The sequence below is a fragment of the Prinia subflava genome, chromosome 8, assembly GCF_021018805.1.
Source record: "Prinia subflava isolate CZ2003 ecotype Zambia chromosome 8, Cam_Psub_1.2, whole genome shotgun sequence".
NCBI classification, from domain to species: domain Eukaryota; kingdom Metazoa; phylum Chordata; class Aves; order Passeriformes; family Cisticolidae; genus Prinia; species Prinia subflava.
In genome coordinates this window covers 1,016,607-1,033,958 of record NC_086254.1, presented here as the reverse complement: position 1 = coordinate 1,033,958, position 17,352 = coordinate 1,016,607, and the positions used below count along the sequence as shown (strand labels likewise).

The 17,352-nt window shown below is 49.9% G+C and overlaps 1 protein-coding gene across 5 annotated transcripts in view; it reads right to left on the bottom strand.

The window, feature by feature from the left end:
- LOC134553074 (S-adenosyl-L-methionine-dependent tRNA 4-demethylwyosine synthase TYW1-like) overlaps window positions 1–17,352 on the bottom strand; it is a 90,824-nt gene that overhangs the window by 13,940 nt on the left and 59,532 nt on the right. For 4 of the 5 annotated variants that reach the window (XM_063402356.1, XM_063402357.1, XM_063402359.1 and 1 more), the window contains exon 14: window positions 6,275–6,385. The exons of the other annotated variant lie outside the window; for it this stretch is intronic. In XM_063402356.1, the coding sequence (XP_063258426.1) occupies window positions 6,275–6,385 (111 nt within the window). The remainder of the gene's footprint in view (window positions 1–6,274; window positions 6,386–17,352) is intronic. 5 annotated transcript variants of the gene reach the window in all.

The following is a 17,352-nucleotide window of genomic DNA, read 5'->3' as shown; positions in this document are numbered from 1 at the left end:
CTGGCCTGCTTGTGGCTTTCCCCCTGGGAAGAACACTTTGACCTTCTTTAAATGGAATTTGCATCCAGGTTCATGTGTGGCTTGGCCATGGCAGCTGCTCTCAGCTGTCACCATGCTCCCAATCCCTGATTTACCTGCATCTCCCTGGACATGGAATGTGCAGACACATCTTTGCCAACCCTTTCAACCAGAGCACAGTGCACACACAGGGCTGCAGGAGCAACAGCCTGCTGCTAATTGGGAACTGTACAAGTTTTGGAAGCAATTACTTTCTCACCATAAATTTATGAGAGACTCCCCCCATTAATCTGCCCAGGCACCATAACTCAGAGCCAGCCTAGAGGAAGATTGACCGGGCACAAGTCAGGGAGTGCTCACCAGGGATGTACATTGAGGCTTTTTTAGCCCAGCTCTGTAAGTCTGAACCCAGAGTTTAAACATGTTCATTCTCTATTAGTCAGTGTTACATCAGAGCAACCAGCCACGCAAATCAGGGGTTTGGATCCCCAAAGTTCAGCTGGAGACACACAGCAATATTCTCCCCACAGTCATTATCCAGATTATGATTTGAGCAGCATGAAAATGTATGAGTACAGAGAGCGAAAATTCTTCAGAAGCTCCAACATGATTCATGCTCTCAGTAAACTACAAAGATATCGTTTACAAGCATAGAAAGCACAGAGGCAAATGGAATAAGTGAGTGTTTGGCTGGCTGATTAATTCCCAGCACAAATCAATGGGAATCAGCTTCCAGCACACCGAAGGAAAGAAGCTTTCAACTTCCCCAACTTCTTCAAACTGGAGTTAATTAACAGCTGATAGCACTTAAAACCCATGCGGAGTTGGTGAGGGCGGTCACGTTCTGCTTTGCAGTAATACATGAAGACAGTTATTAAGACATCAAGAATTAAAAAGGAAAGGATCCCATTGTTCACCCGGAGCTCTCTCCCCAACCTCCCTGCAGCAGAAACAGCAACGATGCTGCCTCTTAATTACCTGCTTAATAAGGGTGCTTTGAGCAGCCTAATCCACAGAGCTCTGGCCAAGTACCTTGAAATACAGAAGCCTTTGAAAAGCATCCCAGCTCTTCCTGGTTCTGCCAGGATGAATCCAAAGCAACTGTGCTGGGCACACTCTGGATTTCACAGAATCATGGAATAGCTTGGGTTGGAAAGGACCCTAGAGGCCATCCTGTCCCACCCTCTGCCAATGGGCAGGGACACCTTCCACTATTCCAGGCTGCTCCCAGCCACGTCCAACCTGGCCTTAGACACTTCCAGGGATCCAGGGGCAGCCACAGCTGCTCTGGGCACCCTGTGCCAGGGCCTGCCCCACTCCTAGGGAGCAATTGCTTCACAATATCCCATCCATCCCTGCCCTCTGGCAGTGGGAAGCCATTCCCTGTTGTCCTGGCACTCCATCCCCTGCCCAAAGTCCCTCTCCATGTTTCCTGCAGGCTGCCTTCAGGTCCTGGAAGGTCACAGTTAGAGGTCTCCCCATAGCCTCTCCTCTCCAGGTGAACATTCCCAGCCCTCCCAGCCTTTCCTCCCAGCAGAGCTGCTCCATCCCTCTGCCCATCCTGGAGCCTCCTCTGGGCTCCTGCAGCAGCTCCAGGTGCTGCCTGTGCTGGGCCCGGGGCTGATTTTCGGCTGTAATGGAGCTGAGTGAGCACAACTGGATTGACCAGAGCCTTGTGTCAGGGTGGTTGCTGGTGCTGTGGGAAGCAAGGGAAGCACATTCCTGCCCCCAGGGCCTGGCTCCTGCCCTGGGATGCAGATAGCCAGCAATCCTTTCAATCCCCAGGGCTCTGAAGAAAACAAGTACAGCTGACAGTGCTTTGTTTCTCCACTCACACTCCAGACTTCCCAATTTAATTACTGAATAAAACAATTCTCTTCACTCTGAGCCCACAAATTATAAATTTAATTGAGTCTCGTGCAAATTAACAGAGAACAAAGTGTAGGCCAAGCTGCTGAGTGACAGAGACGCTGTTTAAAATTGGGGCAGCCATGACCCCAGACAAATATGAAAAGCCTCAATGCCTCGTTGATTGCAGTCTCTGCAATGAAAATGCTCCTCCAGCTGAGCAGCAGCACTCCCCAAATTACAGCCACAAGGCCTCATGCACGTCTGCTCCTGCTGCAGTGGATTCAGCCAGGATTCAACTCCTTGGCTGCTTTTAATCATCACTTTCAAGCTGATTTAACAAAAGCCATCAGTCCTTTGTGTCACTTCAGTCTGCAGGGAGGGCTGGAGATGGTTGGTTGTGCAGTACAGCCCCAGTATTTCCCAGCAGCTCTTCACTCACCCCACAGCACTGGCTGAGGGCCAAGAGGTGCTGCACTGCCTGGAAATCTGCAGGGATTCCCTGGAAGTGGAAACAATTCCTCCTGGGAAAGCTGAACTCAAACACAAGACCCAGCCTTTCATCCCAGCTCTCCAAATGAGCTGTGTGGGGATCGAGAGAAGAATGGCCACTGCTGAATCACCCTCCTCTGCTCCAGGGTCACAACCGTGGAATTATCCTGGGTGGAAAAGTCCTGCAGAACCACCAGGTCCAACCTGTGACTGATCAGCCTGGAGAAAAGAAGGCTCATGGGGAACCTTCTGGCTCTGCACAACTCCTGACAAGAGAGGGCAGCTGCGAGGATCAGGCTGGAATAGGGACAGGAGGAGAGGGAATGGCCTGAGGCTGTGCCAGGAGAGGCTCAGGGTGGATTTTGGGGAAAAATTCTGCATGGAAAGGGTGGTCAGGCTTTGGAAGAGGCTGCCCAGGGAGATGGTGCAGTCCCCATCCCTGCAGGGATTTAACAGGTGTATGGATGTGGTACTTGGGGACATTGGCAGCGTCGGGGAGTAGTTGGATTCAGACCTGCAGGTCCATCCCAACCCAACTGATTCTGTGATTCTCTAACAGCAAGTGGCCAATGCTGGTCTTTTTTCAGGTGTGGAAATCATACATTGTTTGGGCTTATTCACAGCAGACACCAGAAAAGGAGATTCAGCTCCACCTCTTCATCTGAATTCCAGCTGGGACGGCAGCAGGAACCTGAATGGGTGTTTGACAGGTGGAGGCAATCGCCTCTTGCTGCATGCAATTAAAAACTCATTAAGGCACAGCTCATTTTCTTCATTATTTTACACAATTAAATAATCTTTCCGGTTTAACATGACAAGAGTGAGCAGATTGGGATAGACGCTTCCCTCTGGCCCTTCCTTGCACACGTTTACTCGGTCACTCGGTCACTTGAATTCTGCAGCCAAGCCTCAGGCACCAGAGCAGGAGCTGAACCCAGACCAGCACCCTGAGCTCAGCTGTACACCAAGATTATCCATCTACATGAACAAAATCAGCAGGAAAATCAGCAGGAAAAGAGCTTCCAAGTGGCTGAAAACTTTCACAAAGGCTTGGGAAGATTCTGTGCCATGACTTCAATCCCAGCTTGCCCAAGTCCTGCCCACAAACACTGGCATGGACAACTCTGAGACAAAGGGCCAACCTGGCAGGTTTGGATTTCCTCCTTGAATTCTGAGGGATAGGGGGAAGCAGGAAGGCTCAGCTCAGGCTGGAGCTCATGCTGCTGCTGTGAGCTGAGTGTCAGCTTCTCTCTGCCCAGAGAAGGGACAGGCTGGGACAGTGGAAGGTGGCCCTGCCCATGACAGGGGTGGGACTGGATAGGCTCTGAGGTCCTTCTCACCCAAACCATTCTGTGATTCTCAAATTCACCCCTAAGATCAAGTCCAGTAACTGACCCAGCACTGCTGAGTTCACCCTAACCCATGTCCCCAAGTGCCATGTCGAGTCATCTTTCACATCCCTCCAGGGATGGACACTCTACCACTGCCCCGGGCAGCTGTGCCAGGGCCTGACCACCCATTCAGTGAGAAATTTCCCCAAAATCCACCCTGAGCCTCCCCTGCCCCAGCCTGAGGCCGTTCCCTCTCCTCCTGTCCCTGTTCCTGGGAGCAGAGCCTGACCCCCCCCCCCCCCCGGCTGTCCCCTCCTGTCAGGAGTTGTGCAGAGCCACAAGGTCCCCCCTGAGCCTCCTTTTCTCCAGGCTGAGCCCCTTTCCCAGCTCCCTCAGCTGCTCCTGGGGCTCCAGACCCTTCCCAGCTCTGTTCCCTTCCCTGGACACAAAAATGCTGCACATCAAACAAACCTCTGGCTTTCAGAACCCAAAGAGGGCACCATGGCAAGAAAAGAGTTCTGGCACATTCCAGACCTTAAATATAACCATCAGCTCTGTACAAGTGTGACAATGACATGTTGGCATTAGAACAGATTAAGGCAATAAATCAATTTGATGCATTTTTAATGACTGAGTCTCCCTTTACTACTGGCTTAAGTGGGAGAATGGGGTCCCACAGAGTTACAGCACTGTGAGGCACTCATGGAAATAAGAACAAGGATTAAGCCCTGCAAGAATCTAAATCTCTCTCCATCCACCCCGTGAGCCTCTCTGGAGCAACACTGGATTAGCTCCCTTCATCTGAAATGGACGTCATTTATCCCAAGTCTTCAACCAGAAAATCCCCAAGCTCAGACCCATTGTTGGGCAGAGCTTTGCAGAATCTCCTCATCACCCTTTGTTGGCTGGCTTTGAGCACCAACTGGTCCTTGGCTTTTTACTCTGGCACACTGAGGGGCTGGAGAAAAGAACACTCATGCCTATCCACGCCCCAAATATGTTTCATTCTCAAAGGAACATAAAAAATTACTTTTAATCAAAAATACCAAGTCTTTTGGGGAAAATTGGTGCCAAGTCCCAAATGCTGTGTGACCACCACAGTGTGAGGCTGGACCCCCAGTGCCACCATCCCACTACTGGATTCTGGGAATGTCACCCAGCCCCTCCCTGTCCCAGCTCACAGGGGTGCTGTGTTCAGAGCCCACAGAACAGGGTTCAGAGATCCATGAAAACCTCTGTCCCAGCTCCCACAAACGGGGTTCAGACATCCAGATAAACCCCTGCCCCAGCTCCCACAAACGAGGTTCAGAGATCCAGATAAATCCCTGTCCCAGCTGGAAGAGCACGAGGAGTACACCTGTGACCATTTACCTACCTCCTTGGAAGAGCAAGGCAGGATTTTTCCAGGGCAGAGCTCTGGGAAAGCAGGACTGTGACACTGAGCCTGTGCCTTGCAGGGGACAGATGTTTGCTCTGGGGAGTTCCTGGGTGAATCTGTGCTGAAACACCAACTGGCACCTGCCTCATCTCACTAATTAACATTAATGCCCTGGGCAGAGCAGCCTTGGCAGCACCAGCCCCACAGCCTCTGCTCAATGCCTGCCTTCCCGTCCCTGGCAGCTTCCTGCGCAGCCAGGGAGACATCCAGGAAGGTGGAAAACCAAGGGGTTTTCCCCAAATCAAACTTCAAACCCGAGCTGGGATGAAGCTCCCAACTTCAGCAGCACACCCTAGAGAGAAAAACTCCCCATGCTGAGAGAAGGTATCAAACCTCCACAGCAAAATCCAGGCTTTTTCTTCATAGCAGCAGTAAAAAGAGGTTGAAAAAAATTTTAAAAAAGGTTGAAGAAATGAAAGAAAGTTTAAAAAAATTATAAGAGAGAAGGAAAAGAGAGAAGATAAAGAAGAGTCCAGGACTAACAGAGTTGCACAAACCCAGATGAGGGAGCTGTGCTGCTCTGCAGGAGCTGCTGGGTGAAAATGCTCAGAGCACTTGGGAAGGTGGCTTGTTTGCAACTTTGAAGCTTTTTTTACTGTCTCTATTTACTAAATTGATTAAGCCCAGGATAAAGCCCTTCCTGCCCTGCTGTATCTCACATGTCCTGCTGGCAGCCCTCAAATCCAGCCAAACACAAACACATCACTGAACCTTTCACCTTTCCCCTGGCAAAATTCAAGACCAGGATGGGAAGAACCCTACCCCAAACTACAGCTTAACTTGGAATATTCTGTTTCAACTGTTACTTGATATAAGGAAACAATATCTATTTATCTTTGTTTCCATGGAAATACAAAAAAAGGCCAGAGAGTGATGATTCTGCTGGGCAGAAATCGAGGCTGGTTGGTACAGAGCTTGGTTTGTGGCACAGGGAAACCTGCTCCAAAAGCACATACAGGACACTAGAAAACATTACCTGAATGTTAATTATTATTCACTGATATTAAAAGCAAGAGAGGAGTTTCTTATGCATCACTTTAGAAGAATTTTACTTACTCAGAAAGTTTAGACTAAAGGCAGGGGGAAAATGGGGACAAAACAATAGAAAATACTGCTGGAAAAACTAAAACAGCTCCATGCAGCTCACCTTGACCTCAATGAAGTCTGGTTTCCCGAGGGATATCAGGTCAGCATAAGCTTTGAGTTCATCCACATTCCAAGCTTTCACCAGGGTCAGCCTATAAACAGTGCGTTGTTGCTGGAATAAAGGAAAAATCCCATTGACATCCCATTCTGACCCAGGAACAAAGGAAAAATTCCACTGACATCCCATTCTGAACCAGGCATGTTCCAGCCTTGCCCACAGATTCAAACAGGAAGAAGAAATGAAATCATTCTTTCATTCCAGGAACTCAGAGATTGAATCAAACCAGACCCAAACCTGTTCCTTCAGGAAATCTGCTCCAGTGCACCTGGGCTGAGCCACCTCATGCCACACAAATCCTCCCTCTGCCAGACCTCATATCCCAGGCACTTTGTGTGCACAGGAGTTTAACTTAATGGCAAAATAAGCAGGAAATGTCTCTCTTGGATTTGCTTCTCCAGGCACAAAATCTCCCCATCAGTTACAGGTGTTTTAGTGCACCCAGCTGGATCATCCAGCACTGGGGACTCTCACAGAAACATGGAATGATTTATGTTGGAAAAGCCCTCAAGACATCACGTCCAAACTTGACCCAGCAGTGCCAAGGCCACCACTGAGCCATGTCCCCAAGTGCCACATCCACGGGGCTGTTAAACCCCTCCACCACCTCCCTGCACAGCCTGCTCCTGTGTTTGACAACCTTTCCATGAGAAATTTTCCCCCAAATCTACCCTGAGCCTCCCCTGGCCCAGCCTGAGGCCGTTCCCTCTCCTCCTGTCCCTGTTCCCTGGGAGCAGAGCCCGACCCCCCCTGGCTGTCCCCTCCTGTCGGGAGTTGTGGAGAAGATTCCCAGATCCAAGTTCCTCCTAGGAAGGTGGCAGACAGCACTCCCAAAACTTCTCTTCTTGGAGTTATTCTGATTTGCCCTCTAAGGACTGCTCTCCAAAGGAGTCAACATTGACAAAAGACCTCTCAACATAAGCACTTGGACATGAAACAAATCCACTCCTCACTCCTCACATCCGCTTGTTTCCATCCTTCCCCGCCCCTTCATCTTCTACTGATGTTTTATTTCACTTATTTTTGGAATTTAGTTTTATTTATAGAACAATTTTCTGGCAAATTTGCAGTTTGGATTAACTCTTTTGCTGTCCCTGCACACTGTGGACTGGAAAAAGCAAATGCTGATCCCCAGTGTGGGCAGCAGAGGAGGGATTGGGATTCTGCCCCTGTGCTCAGGTGAGAGCCCACCTGCAGAGCTGCCCCAGCCCTGGGCCCAGCACAGGCAGCACCTGGAGCTGCTGCAGGAGCCCAGAGGAGGCTCCAGGATGGGCAGAGGGATGGAGCAGCTCTGCTGGGAGGAAAGGCTGGGAGGGCTGGGAATGTTCACCTGGAGAGGAGAGACTTTGGGGTGATCTCAGTGTGACCTTGCAGGGCCTGAAGGAGGTGACAGGAAACATGGAGAGAGACTTTGGGCAGGGGATGGAGTGCCAGGACCAGGAGGAAGAAATCACTCCCTGTGAGGGTGGGGAGGCCCTGGCACAGGGTGCCCAGAGAAGCAACATTTAAGACCCTCAGAGCCACTGACTGCCACATCAGTGAATTCTGCCCTCCGTATAAAAATCATGGTATCCCTCACCTACCACCCATTTCTGTGTGTTCCACAGGGGGAAAACTCATTTTGACACCAATCTGCTATGGAAACCTTCCAGGTTATTTACTAAGAAATGACTAGAGGAGAAACAAATGAACACCAGGAGCATCTTCTTTCAAATATGTCAAGAACTAAACCAGCTGACCTCTACCCGTGGCATTTAAGCAGATATTTAAAGAACAAGAAATTCTTGTGATTTGAATGGATTGGCAAAAGAAAGGTCAAGAGACAAGCAGGAAATCAACTGTTAATTATTGAAGAGAGAAGAACAGTAGAAGAGCTAATACAGAAAAATAAACACGGTGTTTGCACATAACAGGGGAAGAAGAAAGCAGAGGAAAAAGATCTAAGGAGGAAAATCTACAGTGCACACACCCCATCAGTCCTGTGGAATGATTAGATACCAATTAATGAGAACTGGCTCCCCGCAGGGCAGCTCCCAGTGGGGAACAAGTGCAGCAGCTTCAAGGCACCAGTAAATACCAGTCTGTATTTAACATAACTGGTCCTGTTTCACAGCAGCCCCAGCAAAGGCAGCACATCCTCCCAGGCAGGGAAATGGGGCTTTCTCCCATTTAACTTTCATTTTACTACTCTCCAATTCACATCCCAGCTCATTTAGAAGTTTAAGGTCAAGGACTTCATAAAACTAAATGTGCTATGAGTGAACTTAAAGGGCTTCTCCTCCTGCAGCAGCACTGACAAGGAATAACTGCAGCCTCTGTGTGTGCACCACTCCAACACCTGAACTATCCCAAAACCTGCATGAGCTCACCATGGCTGGGCAGGGAAAGCAGGGAAAGAAACTGAAACTCTGCCAAAGGCAGACAGCAAACAGGTAGAAAAACTAGAAATTAATCTGGAGAAGCCTCTTTCCAGAGGGCAACATCTCTGCAGTGTTGTTGAGCAGAGAAATGCTGGTAGAAGGCACAGATCAAAATGAGTAGCATCCCAGAATGTTATCTGGAAGCAATCCTTGCAGACTTCCAGCAGTACAAACAGCCAGCCTGTTTTATTCATGGATTATTTGTATTTGTTGTACAATAGGGCCCCAGGAGATCCTCTCATAAGCACAGCAAAACAAGAAATAAAGAGCTTAAGCCGTGAGAATTTAACAATCTAAAGCATCAGGATATAAAAGCAGCCTGGGATGCTCCACACTCTGTGTTTCCAGGAAAAGCAGCTGTTACTCCACTCCAGTCATGAGAAAAACACAGAGGAAGAGGAGATAGCATGAGAACAGCCTTCAGATGGGTGGCAGTGAAGGTTGTGGGTCTGGTTTATCTCTTTGTGCACAGACTAGCCTGGCAGGGATGGGCAGTTCCAGGGGTCTCAAAAATGCAAGTCAGTGGGGTGGATCCAGCTCAGCCTCCTGTTCCTGAAAGTCTTGAGGGCAAAGGAGGGCAAAATAAGCCAGGGGAACCCCAGCTTTTCCCCTTTGGGCAATTCCTGCTGAAATCCTTCCAGGCTACCCCAAGGAAAACTGCTGCCCTTCCGTGTCAGGACAGGGCACCAGGGAAACACAGACTGAGGGAGGATCCTGAGGATAAAAAATCCTTCCATTGGGTGGATCTGAGATCCTGGTCTCAGCACACCTGGCAATGAGCAGACCCCCAAGGCTGCCAGAGCTCCAGGAGCGTTTGGACATCACTCCCAGGGATGCACAGGGTGGCATTGTTAGGCTGTCTGTGCAGGCCAGGATTGGACTGGATGATCCTTGGGGGTCTCTTCCAACTCAGGACATTCTGTGATTTCATGAAAAAGACCAAACCTTCTGTCTCAGGGTGCCTCATGCCCCAGTCCCACACCAGCAGTGCCCAGAGCTCAGAGTCAGGATTGGGATCACCTTGACATGGACACAGATCCTTCCTCCAGAAAATCAGCTGAACCCCCAGAGGAGTCCCCAGGCTGCTGCACCTCTGCCCCCCTCCAGCAGCTCCTGCTGGAACACACCGGGCACTGGAAAGCTCCCTGGCCCAGCTTGGAGAGCAATGGGACAGCTGCCCATGGGACAGCTGCCTGGTGCCCAGCCCCGAGCACAGGGGCAGTGCTGACTCTGGAGCCTGTTCCCAAGGCGGGGACATTATCCCTGGAAGCTCTCCTCACATCCTGCTAGGCTCATAACATGTACCAATGGACCTGTGCTGCTTGTGCAGGCTTTGCTGCTGGCCTCAAAGGCACAGCTCTGGCCAAGCCTCAGCCCCAGCTCAAGCCCAGGACACCCCAACAAAGGACTTGGTGTCATTCTGACAAAGTGCTCCCTTCCCACTCCAATAACCATGAGAGATTTAGGCTGCTTCTTTGATATAATTTTTTTTTTTAATTCCTTCCTCCTCAACATCCATCTTTTCCTAGATCACATGTAATTATTCTTCATGAAACATCCCAGGTGTGATCCCAGGAGGAAGAGGGAAGGGGAAGCACAGCAGGATGCTGGAGGGACACGGGCTTGGCTGGGGCAGGGGAGCAGCTCACTTCTCCCAGGGGAGCAGAAGCATCTCCCTTCTCTGGCCAGGACAGCAAACCTTCTCCCTTCTCCAAGAGGAGCAGGGAAACATCTCCAAGGCTTCACCTTGGATCCTGTCACTTGAACTCACTCTTGTTCAGGCAGAGTAACAATGTCCCCCTGTTTGGAAGTAAATAGAATTACACCCAGGTTTTTGTTTCAGCTGCTGGCTTAGGCTCAGGTATCCTGAATGCATGCATTTCTTAGGTACAGATGAAATTATTTTATTGCCATTTCATCCACAGACTCCTCCACAGAAATCCCTATTTTTGCAGCTAATGAACCTCAACATTCTCAACAGAAACACAGCACAGCTGGATGGAAAAAGCGCTCTTGGGGGGCGAAAGTGATGGTGCAAACACTAAACAGAACCTGCCCTTTATTTCACACAACTTCACACCCCTTTACCGGCAATGGATGAAGAGCAGGAACTACTTCAAAGGCAGCTCCTTTCATCGGGATTTTGCTCCTCTCTTCAAGGAAAGAAGCCCTTTCATAACACATTCATGCAAACTCCCTTCATAACACATTCTCACAGCTTCTGAGCTGGCAGGAGCCGCTGTGATCGTGGTACGGAGCAGTCCAAAAACGAGTGGTGAGTGCAGCCCGAGCCCGGCGCTCCCGGCGGGGGCAGCCCCGGAGCTGCCCCTCCGCAGCCCCCCAGGCTGCCCGGGTTATGCAACGGCTCCCGAGCAGCCAGCGCTCAACAAAGATATCAAAGCGATTTTCACACTTGGAAATGACTTGTCACAGGGATGTGGATGGGGGAAAAAAAAGCCCCTGCAGCCAAAATCTCTTCCCCACAGCCGATAAGGAGCTGCTTTATGCAGAAACCTCACCAGGGAGGAAAGATCCAAAACACAGCTCGAGGCATTCTCAGATCCCAACACCCCCCGACTCCACGGCTTTCCAAAGCCTTCCAGTTCAGCCCAGAGACAGAGCCCCCCTAAAAGGACTGGAGGTCACTCCTGCCTCTCCCAAATCCAGCTCTGCTAAGCTCCCAGGAGCTCTGCAGATCACAGAGTCCTGGAACAATTTGGGTTGGGAGGACGTTAAAGTGCATCTCATTCCACCCCTGCCATGGGCAGGGGCATCTTCCACTACCTCAGGCTGCTCCAAGCCCTGTCCAGCTTGGCCTTGGGCACTGCCAAGGATCCAAGGGCAGCCACAGCTCTTCTGCAAATTTCATCCCAGCCCCTCCTCACCCTCCCAGGGAACAGTTACTTCCCAATATCCCATCCATCCCTGTCCTCTGGCAGTGGAAAGCCATTCCCTGTGTCCTATCCCTCCATCCCTTGTCCCCAGTCCCTCTCCAGCTCTTCTGGAGCCCCCTCAGGCACTGCAAGGAGCTCTGAGCTCTCCCTGGAGCTTCTCCTCTCCAGGTGAGCACCCCCAGCTCTGCCAGCCTGGCTCCAGAGGTGTCCCAGACCTGGGAGCAGCTCCATGGCCTCCTCTGGACTCTTTGTAGGACCCATCACACTCCAGAGCACCATCAGGGAAGGCTCAGTGACCTTGGAAGGATGCAGATGAATCCATTCTGGTAACCAGGAGCCTCCCTCCCCACACGGGCTCCTCTCCGCACTGGGTCCATCCATCACCGGAGGTGCCACCCCCTGTGACAGTCACAGGGCCAGGGAGGGCTCAGCTGAGCACCTTGCACAGCACAGGAGGGGTTTTTTCCCCTCATACCTGAACTCGGCACAGAGCACAGAAGTTTTCAGCTTCCTTTCTTCAGGCAAATGATCTTTAGAGCAAACCCTGAGCAGGCTCTGCTGCGTAGGAACCCACAAAAACACTGAGCATTGTTCCAGCAGCTGCTATTAATACCCAGGTGAGAGCAAGTGCAGCCTTTGTCTCCAGTGCTAAAAAGGTGCTCATTAGCACAGGCTAATTAACACATTAACTCTGCTGTGAAACCCCAGTAAAGCTCACAACTTGAGTCAGTGCTCAACCCAGGCTGCACCCAAGGCTTAGCTCCAGAGCCCTGGGCTTCACCCAGGACCTTCCAGGATGGGGACAGTCACCCTCGCCACTGTCACCCTCTTGCTGGACCCTGCACAACATTTCACTTCATATTAAGGACCTTCCTTGCCTCCTGTCTGGGTGTGGGGAAAAGCAACACCAAATTACTGATACTCAAGTACTTGGGGATGTGGATTTTTCATGATTCTGGAGTTTCTGAAGGTTCAAAACCTGGAGATGGATCACTGGGCCCTGCGTTTTCCTGCCTGCAGTGACCCAAAAGTAACTGTAAACTCTGAGTTTTACTGGAATTGAGACATTTCTAATTTTCAGAGTCAGCCTTGAGTTTTCAGTCACACTACACTTCCAAAAGTGAGGTTTTCTTTGGATTTGGATAAACCAAGTTTATTACTGCATAAAACCATCAGAAAATCATTTGCTACATGGGTATAACAAAAATGTGAAATATGGGTATTTAAAGTAGGGCTCAGAAATGACACAAGATTTGTGTTTTCAGGTATGTCTAAGCACAAAAATATCTCTTTAAGTGCTCGATTTTTCTCAGCTGAGATTTAAAAACTTCCCTCAAAGCAGATGGAGTGGGTGGCACCTCTGCCCATGGCTGGGAGGTGAAAAGGGATGGTCGTTAAAGTCGTTCCAACCCAACTGATCCCATGATTCCGTGATCTGAGTGCTAATGCCAAAGAAACTGGGATGTTTCTAAAAAACCCCCTCAAACTTATTAAAAAAAACAAACATAAATCCCAAATCAAAACACAAACCTGGCACTATTTTTCCATGCAAAAGCCATTCCTACTCCTTGTGAGGGAATTGGGAAAAAAAGCTAATTAGGGAATCAGGAAAAATACAATTACAAGGTGATGTCCACATGATGAGGACTGGTCCTGCATCTTGTCTTGAATCTGAACCCCAAGGCAGTGCCTTTAAAGCAGTTTTTAATTCTTTCAGCTTTAATATAAATGTGTAAGAACCAAAATTGTCTCTCTGAAGTATAATTATTGTGAGGAGCCAAGCCTGATCTCCATATGAAATTCCTTGTTCTTCCAAGGCCTTGAAGATAAGATGAAAACTGTCCTGAATAATAATTAGGAAAACAGCAAAGTTGGACTTTTGGTCTCCATCAAGTTTTTTATCACCCAACACCACTGCCCTGGTGTTCCCCCCAGCTCTGAAATCCTGCCTAGAAAGAACAAGAAAGTCCCACAGTGAGATGAACTCATCAGCACTAATTCCCAAGACGGAATTTTATACCAGAAAAGCCCCTCAGCCTCAGCACAGCCTTGCTGATGCATGAAGCACAGGAATCCGGACTGGAAACCAAGAAGAAAAAAACACCAGATTTCACTCCCCTCCACACTCACTCTTCCTGTACTTTCTTGTAATCTACTTTATTGCTTCACACTTCAGCAGAAATTAATCAGATTATTGAAAAATCTCTAGAAATAAAACAAAGTACAGCAACAGCTTTGTTTTGAGAGCTGAAAATGTTGTTCTTAAGTAAATCCAAACCATGACTGCTTTTTATCCATTTTCCATGGACTCAGTTTTAACACACTCACCCTTGGAAATCAGTACCAATAACATTCCAGTGATTATTTCTTTCTTTTCCGTATTACCAGTGCAGTTTCAAGGAATCATGTAAAATTTATACCCAGGGAAAAAGAAGCCCAATGCAAAGGAACTTAAAATAGAACACCATGAAAACAGATCCTATCCAATCAGAAGCAAAACCTACTTCAAGCTTGCTGTTAAACAGGCTGAGATGGTTCTTTTCCCAGGAAAGGGTGGATGTTTAACTCCCAACAGGCAGGAAAAGCATCAGCAGGAGCCTGGGGGTGCTGCCCCCCGCTCTGTGCCACAGGAACAGCACTGCCGGGCTCCAGCCTGGGCCAGGAGTGGGAAGAAAATCCAATTCCAGCAGCAGAAAAGCTCCAGCGAGTTCCTGCCCGAGTCCCTGTGACTTTCACAAGACTCAAAGCAGCAGCCTGACAGGGAATGATGCTGTGAAGGCTCCCAGGACAGGCAGGATCAGGACCTTTTCTGTGCCTGGGTTGGAACAGCAGCAGCTGCTGCAGCAGCAGGGGCCTGCCAGGCACATCCCAGGGGACAGGGCCTTGTCCCGCCCAGCTGCTGCTCTGCCTCATGACAGGAGCTCAGCCAGCCCTGAGCTTGGCTCCAGCCCATCCCTCCCTCCCCTCAGCGCTGCCAGCCCCAGAGAATCCCCTGCTCCTTCCCTCTGCCCACGGGGATGGCTCCTCCTCTGCTGCCCCGTGACAGGCCCTGCTGCACGGGCACGGGATGGGGGACACAGACCAGGGCCCGGGGGGGAAGAGCCCTCCAAGGTCGAGTTCAGCCCTTCCCCCAGCACTGCCAAGGCCACCACTGACCGTGTCCCCAAGTGCCACATCCTCAGGGCTGTTCAATATGTGCTCATGTCTGGTCAGGTGTGGGAAAGAAGAGGCTTCAGAGGGGGAAGAAGGCAAAATCTGGGACCTCCCCCAGCCTCCTCTCCTTTCACATTCCCCAAAATGTCCCAGACACAGCTCCACAGTCACATCCTGATGCTTCATGACCTGGTGTCTCAGGCTTGGCTCCTTGGCCAGGATGAGGGAGGTCTTGGCAGTCTTGGAGAGCATGGCAAAGCTGTCATCTCATAGTGACAAACCTGTCACCTCATGGCACAGCCAGACCCCAGCAGCGCAGGGAAGGCAGGAGAAGAACAATATTAAAGAATAAACTACAGGGGAGTTCCAAGGAAGGGGCTGGAGTGCGTCCAGGGAAGGGAATGGAGCCGGGAAGGGGCTGGAGCCCCAGGAGCAGCTGAGGGAGCTGGAAAGGGGCTCAGCCTGGAGAAAAGGAGGCTCAGGGGGACCTTGTGGCTCTGCACAGCTCGTGACAGGAGGGGACAGCCGGGGGGGTCGGGCTCTGCCCCCAGGGAACAGCGACAGGAGGAGAGAGAACAGCCTCAGGCTGGACCAGGGGAGGCTCAGGGTGGATACTGAGGAAATTTCTTCACTAAATGGGTGGTCAGGCCCTGGCACAGCTGCCAGGGAGCTGGTGAAGTCCCCATCCCTGGAGAGGCTTAAAACATGAGTGGATGTGGGGACAGGGGCAGTGGTGGCCTGGACAGTGCTGGAGGAATGGCTGCACTCAGTTCCCTGGAGGCTTTTCCACCCTCAGTGATTGTGTGGCAAGAAGTTGGCCTCTAACAACAACACATCAGTGTGCTAACACACTGACTGGGAAATGTCTAGAAAGGGCCTGAGTGGCACAGGCAGAAAGAAAATGGGGGAGAAAAGCAGCTCAAAAAGAGCAGCTCAAACCCAGCCACACTTTAGGCAAAGACTGGGGCTGAGGCAGGAAATGAACTTTGCCAGATTCACTCCGGATCCAGGCCTGGAGCCCAGCCTGCCCCATGGCACTGCCAGCTGCTCAGGAGTTTTAAGCCATCCCAGTTATTTATACACCCAGCCAAAGACTTGGATGCTTCCTCACAGATCTCTGCTCTGTAGTTGGAAATCTCAGCCAGGAAAACAACTTCCCCTGAGATTTCCCAACGGCCTGAAGGAATATTCCTCAAAATCACTGTGTTTTGCTCAGCAACAGGGGATACAGGAAAGGAGAATAAACTGTATTTTAAATAATCCTGTAATACAGAAGGATTGAGGGAGTAACTGCAGGATCAGCCTGGAGGAGGTAAAGTTTTGGAGTGAACCATTTGTGGCCTATCATCACCTGAAGGATTCCACAGGAAGGACTTTGGACAAAGGCCTGGAGTGCCAGGACAGGGGGAATGGCTTCCCACTGCCAGAGGGCAGGGTGAGATGGGATTTTGGGAAGGAATTGTTCCTGTGAGGGTGGCACAGACAGGAGCTCAGCCACAGCCTGGGAAGGGGTGACTGTATTTATGGGAATAGTGACACTCATTGTCCTGGGGAATAACAAAACAGCAATGCAACTTCCAGCGATGAAAGCAGAGATTAAGCTGCCATAAAAACATAATTACCTCGTTAAAAAACACTCTTGCAGGCTGTGAAGCAAATGATTTATATTTTTCTTCTGGGTTTTGTCCAAATCATCTAAAAATAGATCTGAAAGCCCCACCAGGATTGCTGAAAATCCTGCCCAGTTCACTTCACAAGAAGTGTAAACAAGGAGTCTGACATAAATTTCTCTTATTGATTAAGCAATCCTTGCAAAGCCAGTGCTCTTGTAAAGCCTTAATTCAAGAGTTGGGCTCTAAAAGAACAACAATAATGGACTTTAAACATTTTAAGTGCCCGTTCTGGTAAATAGGTGAGCTTGAGCTGGGGCTAAGAGAACTCCTGCAGGTGCTGGAGCAGAACAGGGGAATGATAAAAATCACAACAAAGGGTTTACTCAAATCCTGAGTGTCTGTGAATTCACAGTGCAAGGTATGCTCCACCTGAGAAGCCTGCCCAAGGGATACCTGAAATTCCACCACCTCAAATTACAGCATTCCTTTAGACACCAAGTGTCCATGAAATGCCTCCAGATCCTGCTGCTTCCACAGCAAGCTGGACTCAGAGAGGCCAGAGGGATCAGAGTCCCCCAGATTGTTAGGCGAATTCCAGCCCTGAGCTAGAAGGACATAAAAGCAATGATGCAAACACACACTTGTACAGCTCTGTAAACAGTTGTTTCCTATTATTTGTATTTATTACGGATCATCAACTCTCCAGTTGCAGGGCTCATCACCCCCAAACACTGACCTGCTGGGTTTAGCACTAAGCACTTACAGAGATCGTTTACACTGCATCTCATTTGGTTCTTGCACCAAACCGATTTTGTCCCCCTTATCTTGTCACTCTCTGCCTGTGTAAAAGTCCCTCTCCCTCCTTATAGAAGCCCTCTTTAGGCTCTGGAAGGGACTCTGAAGTCTCACTGGAGCCTTCTCTTCTCCAGGTGAACACCCCC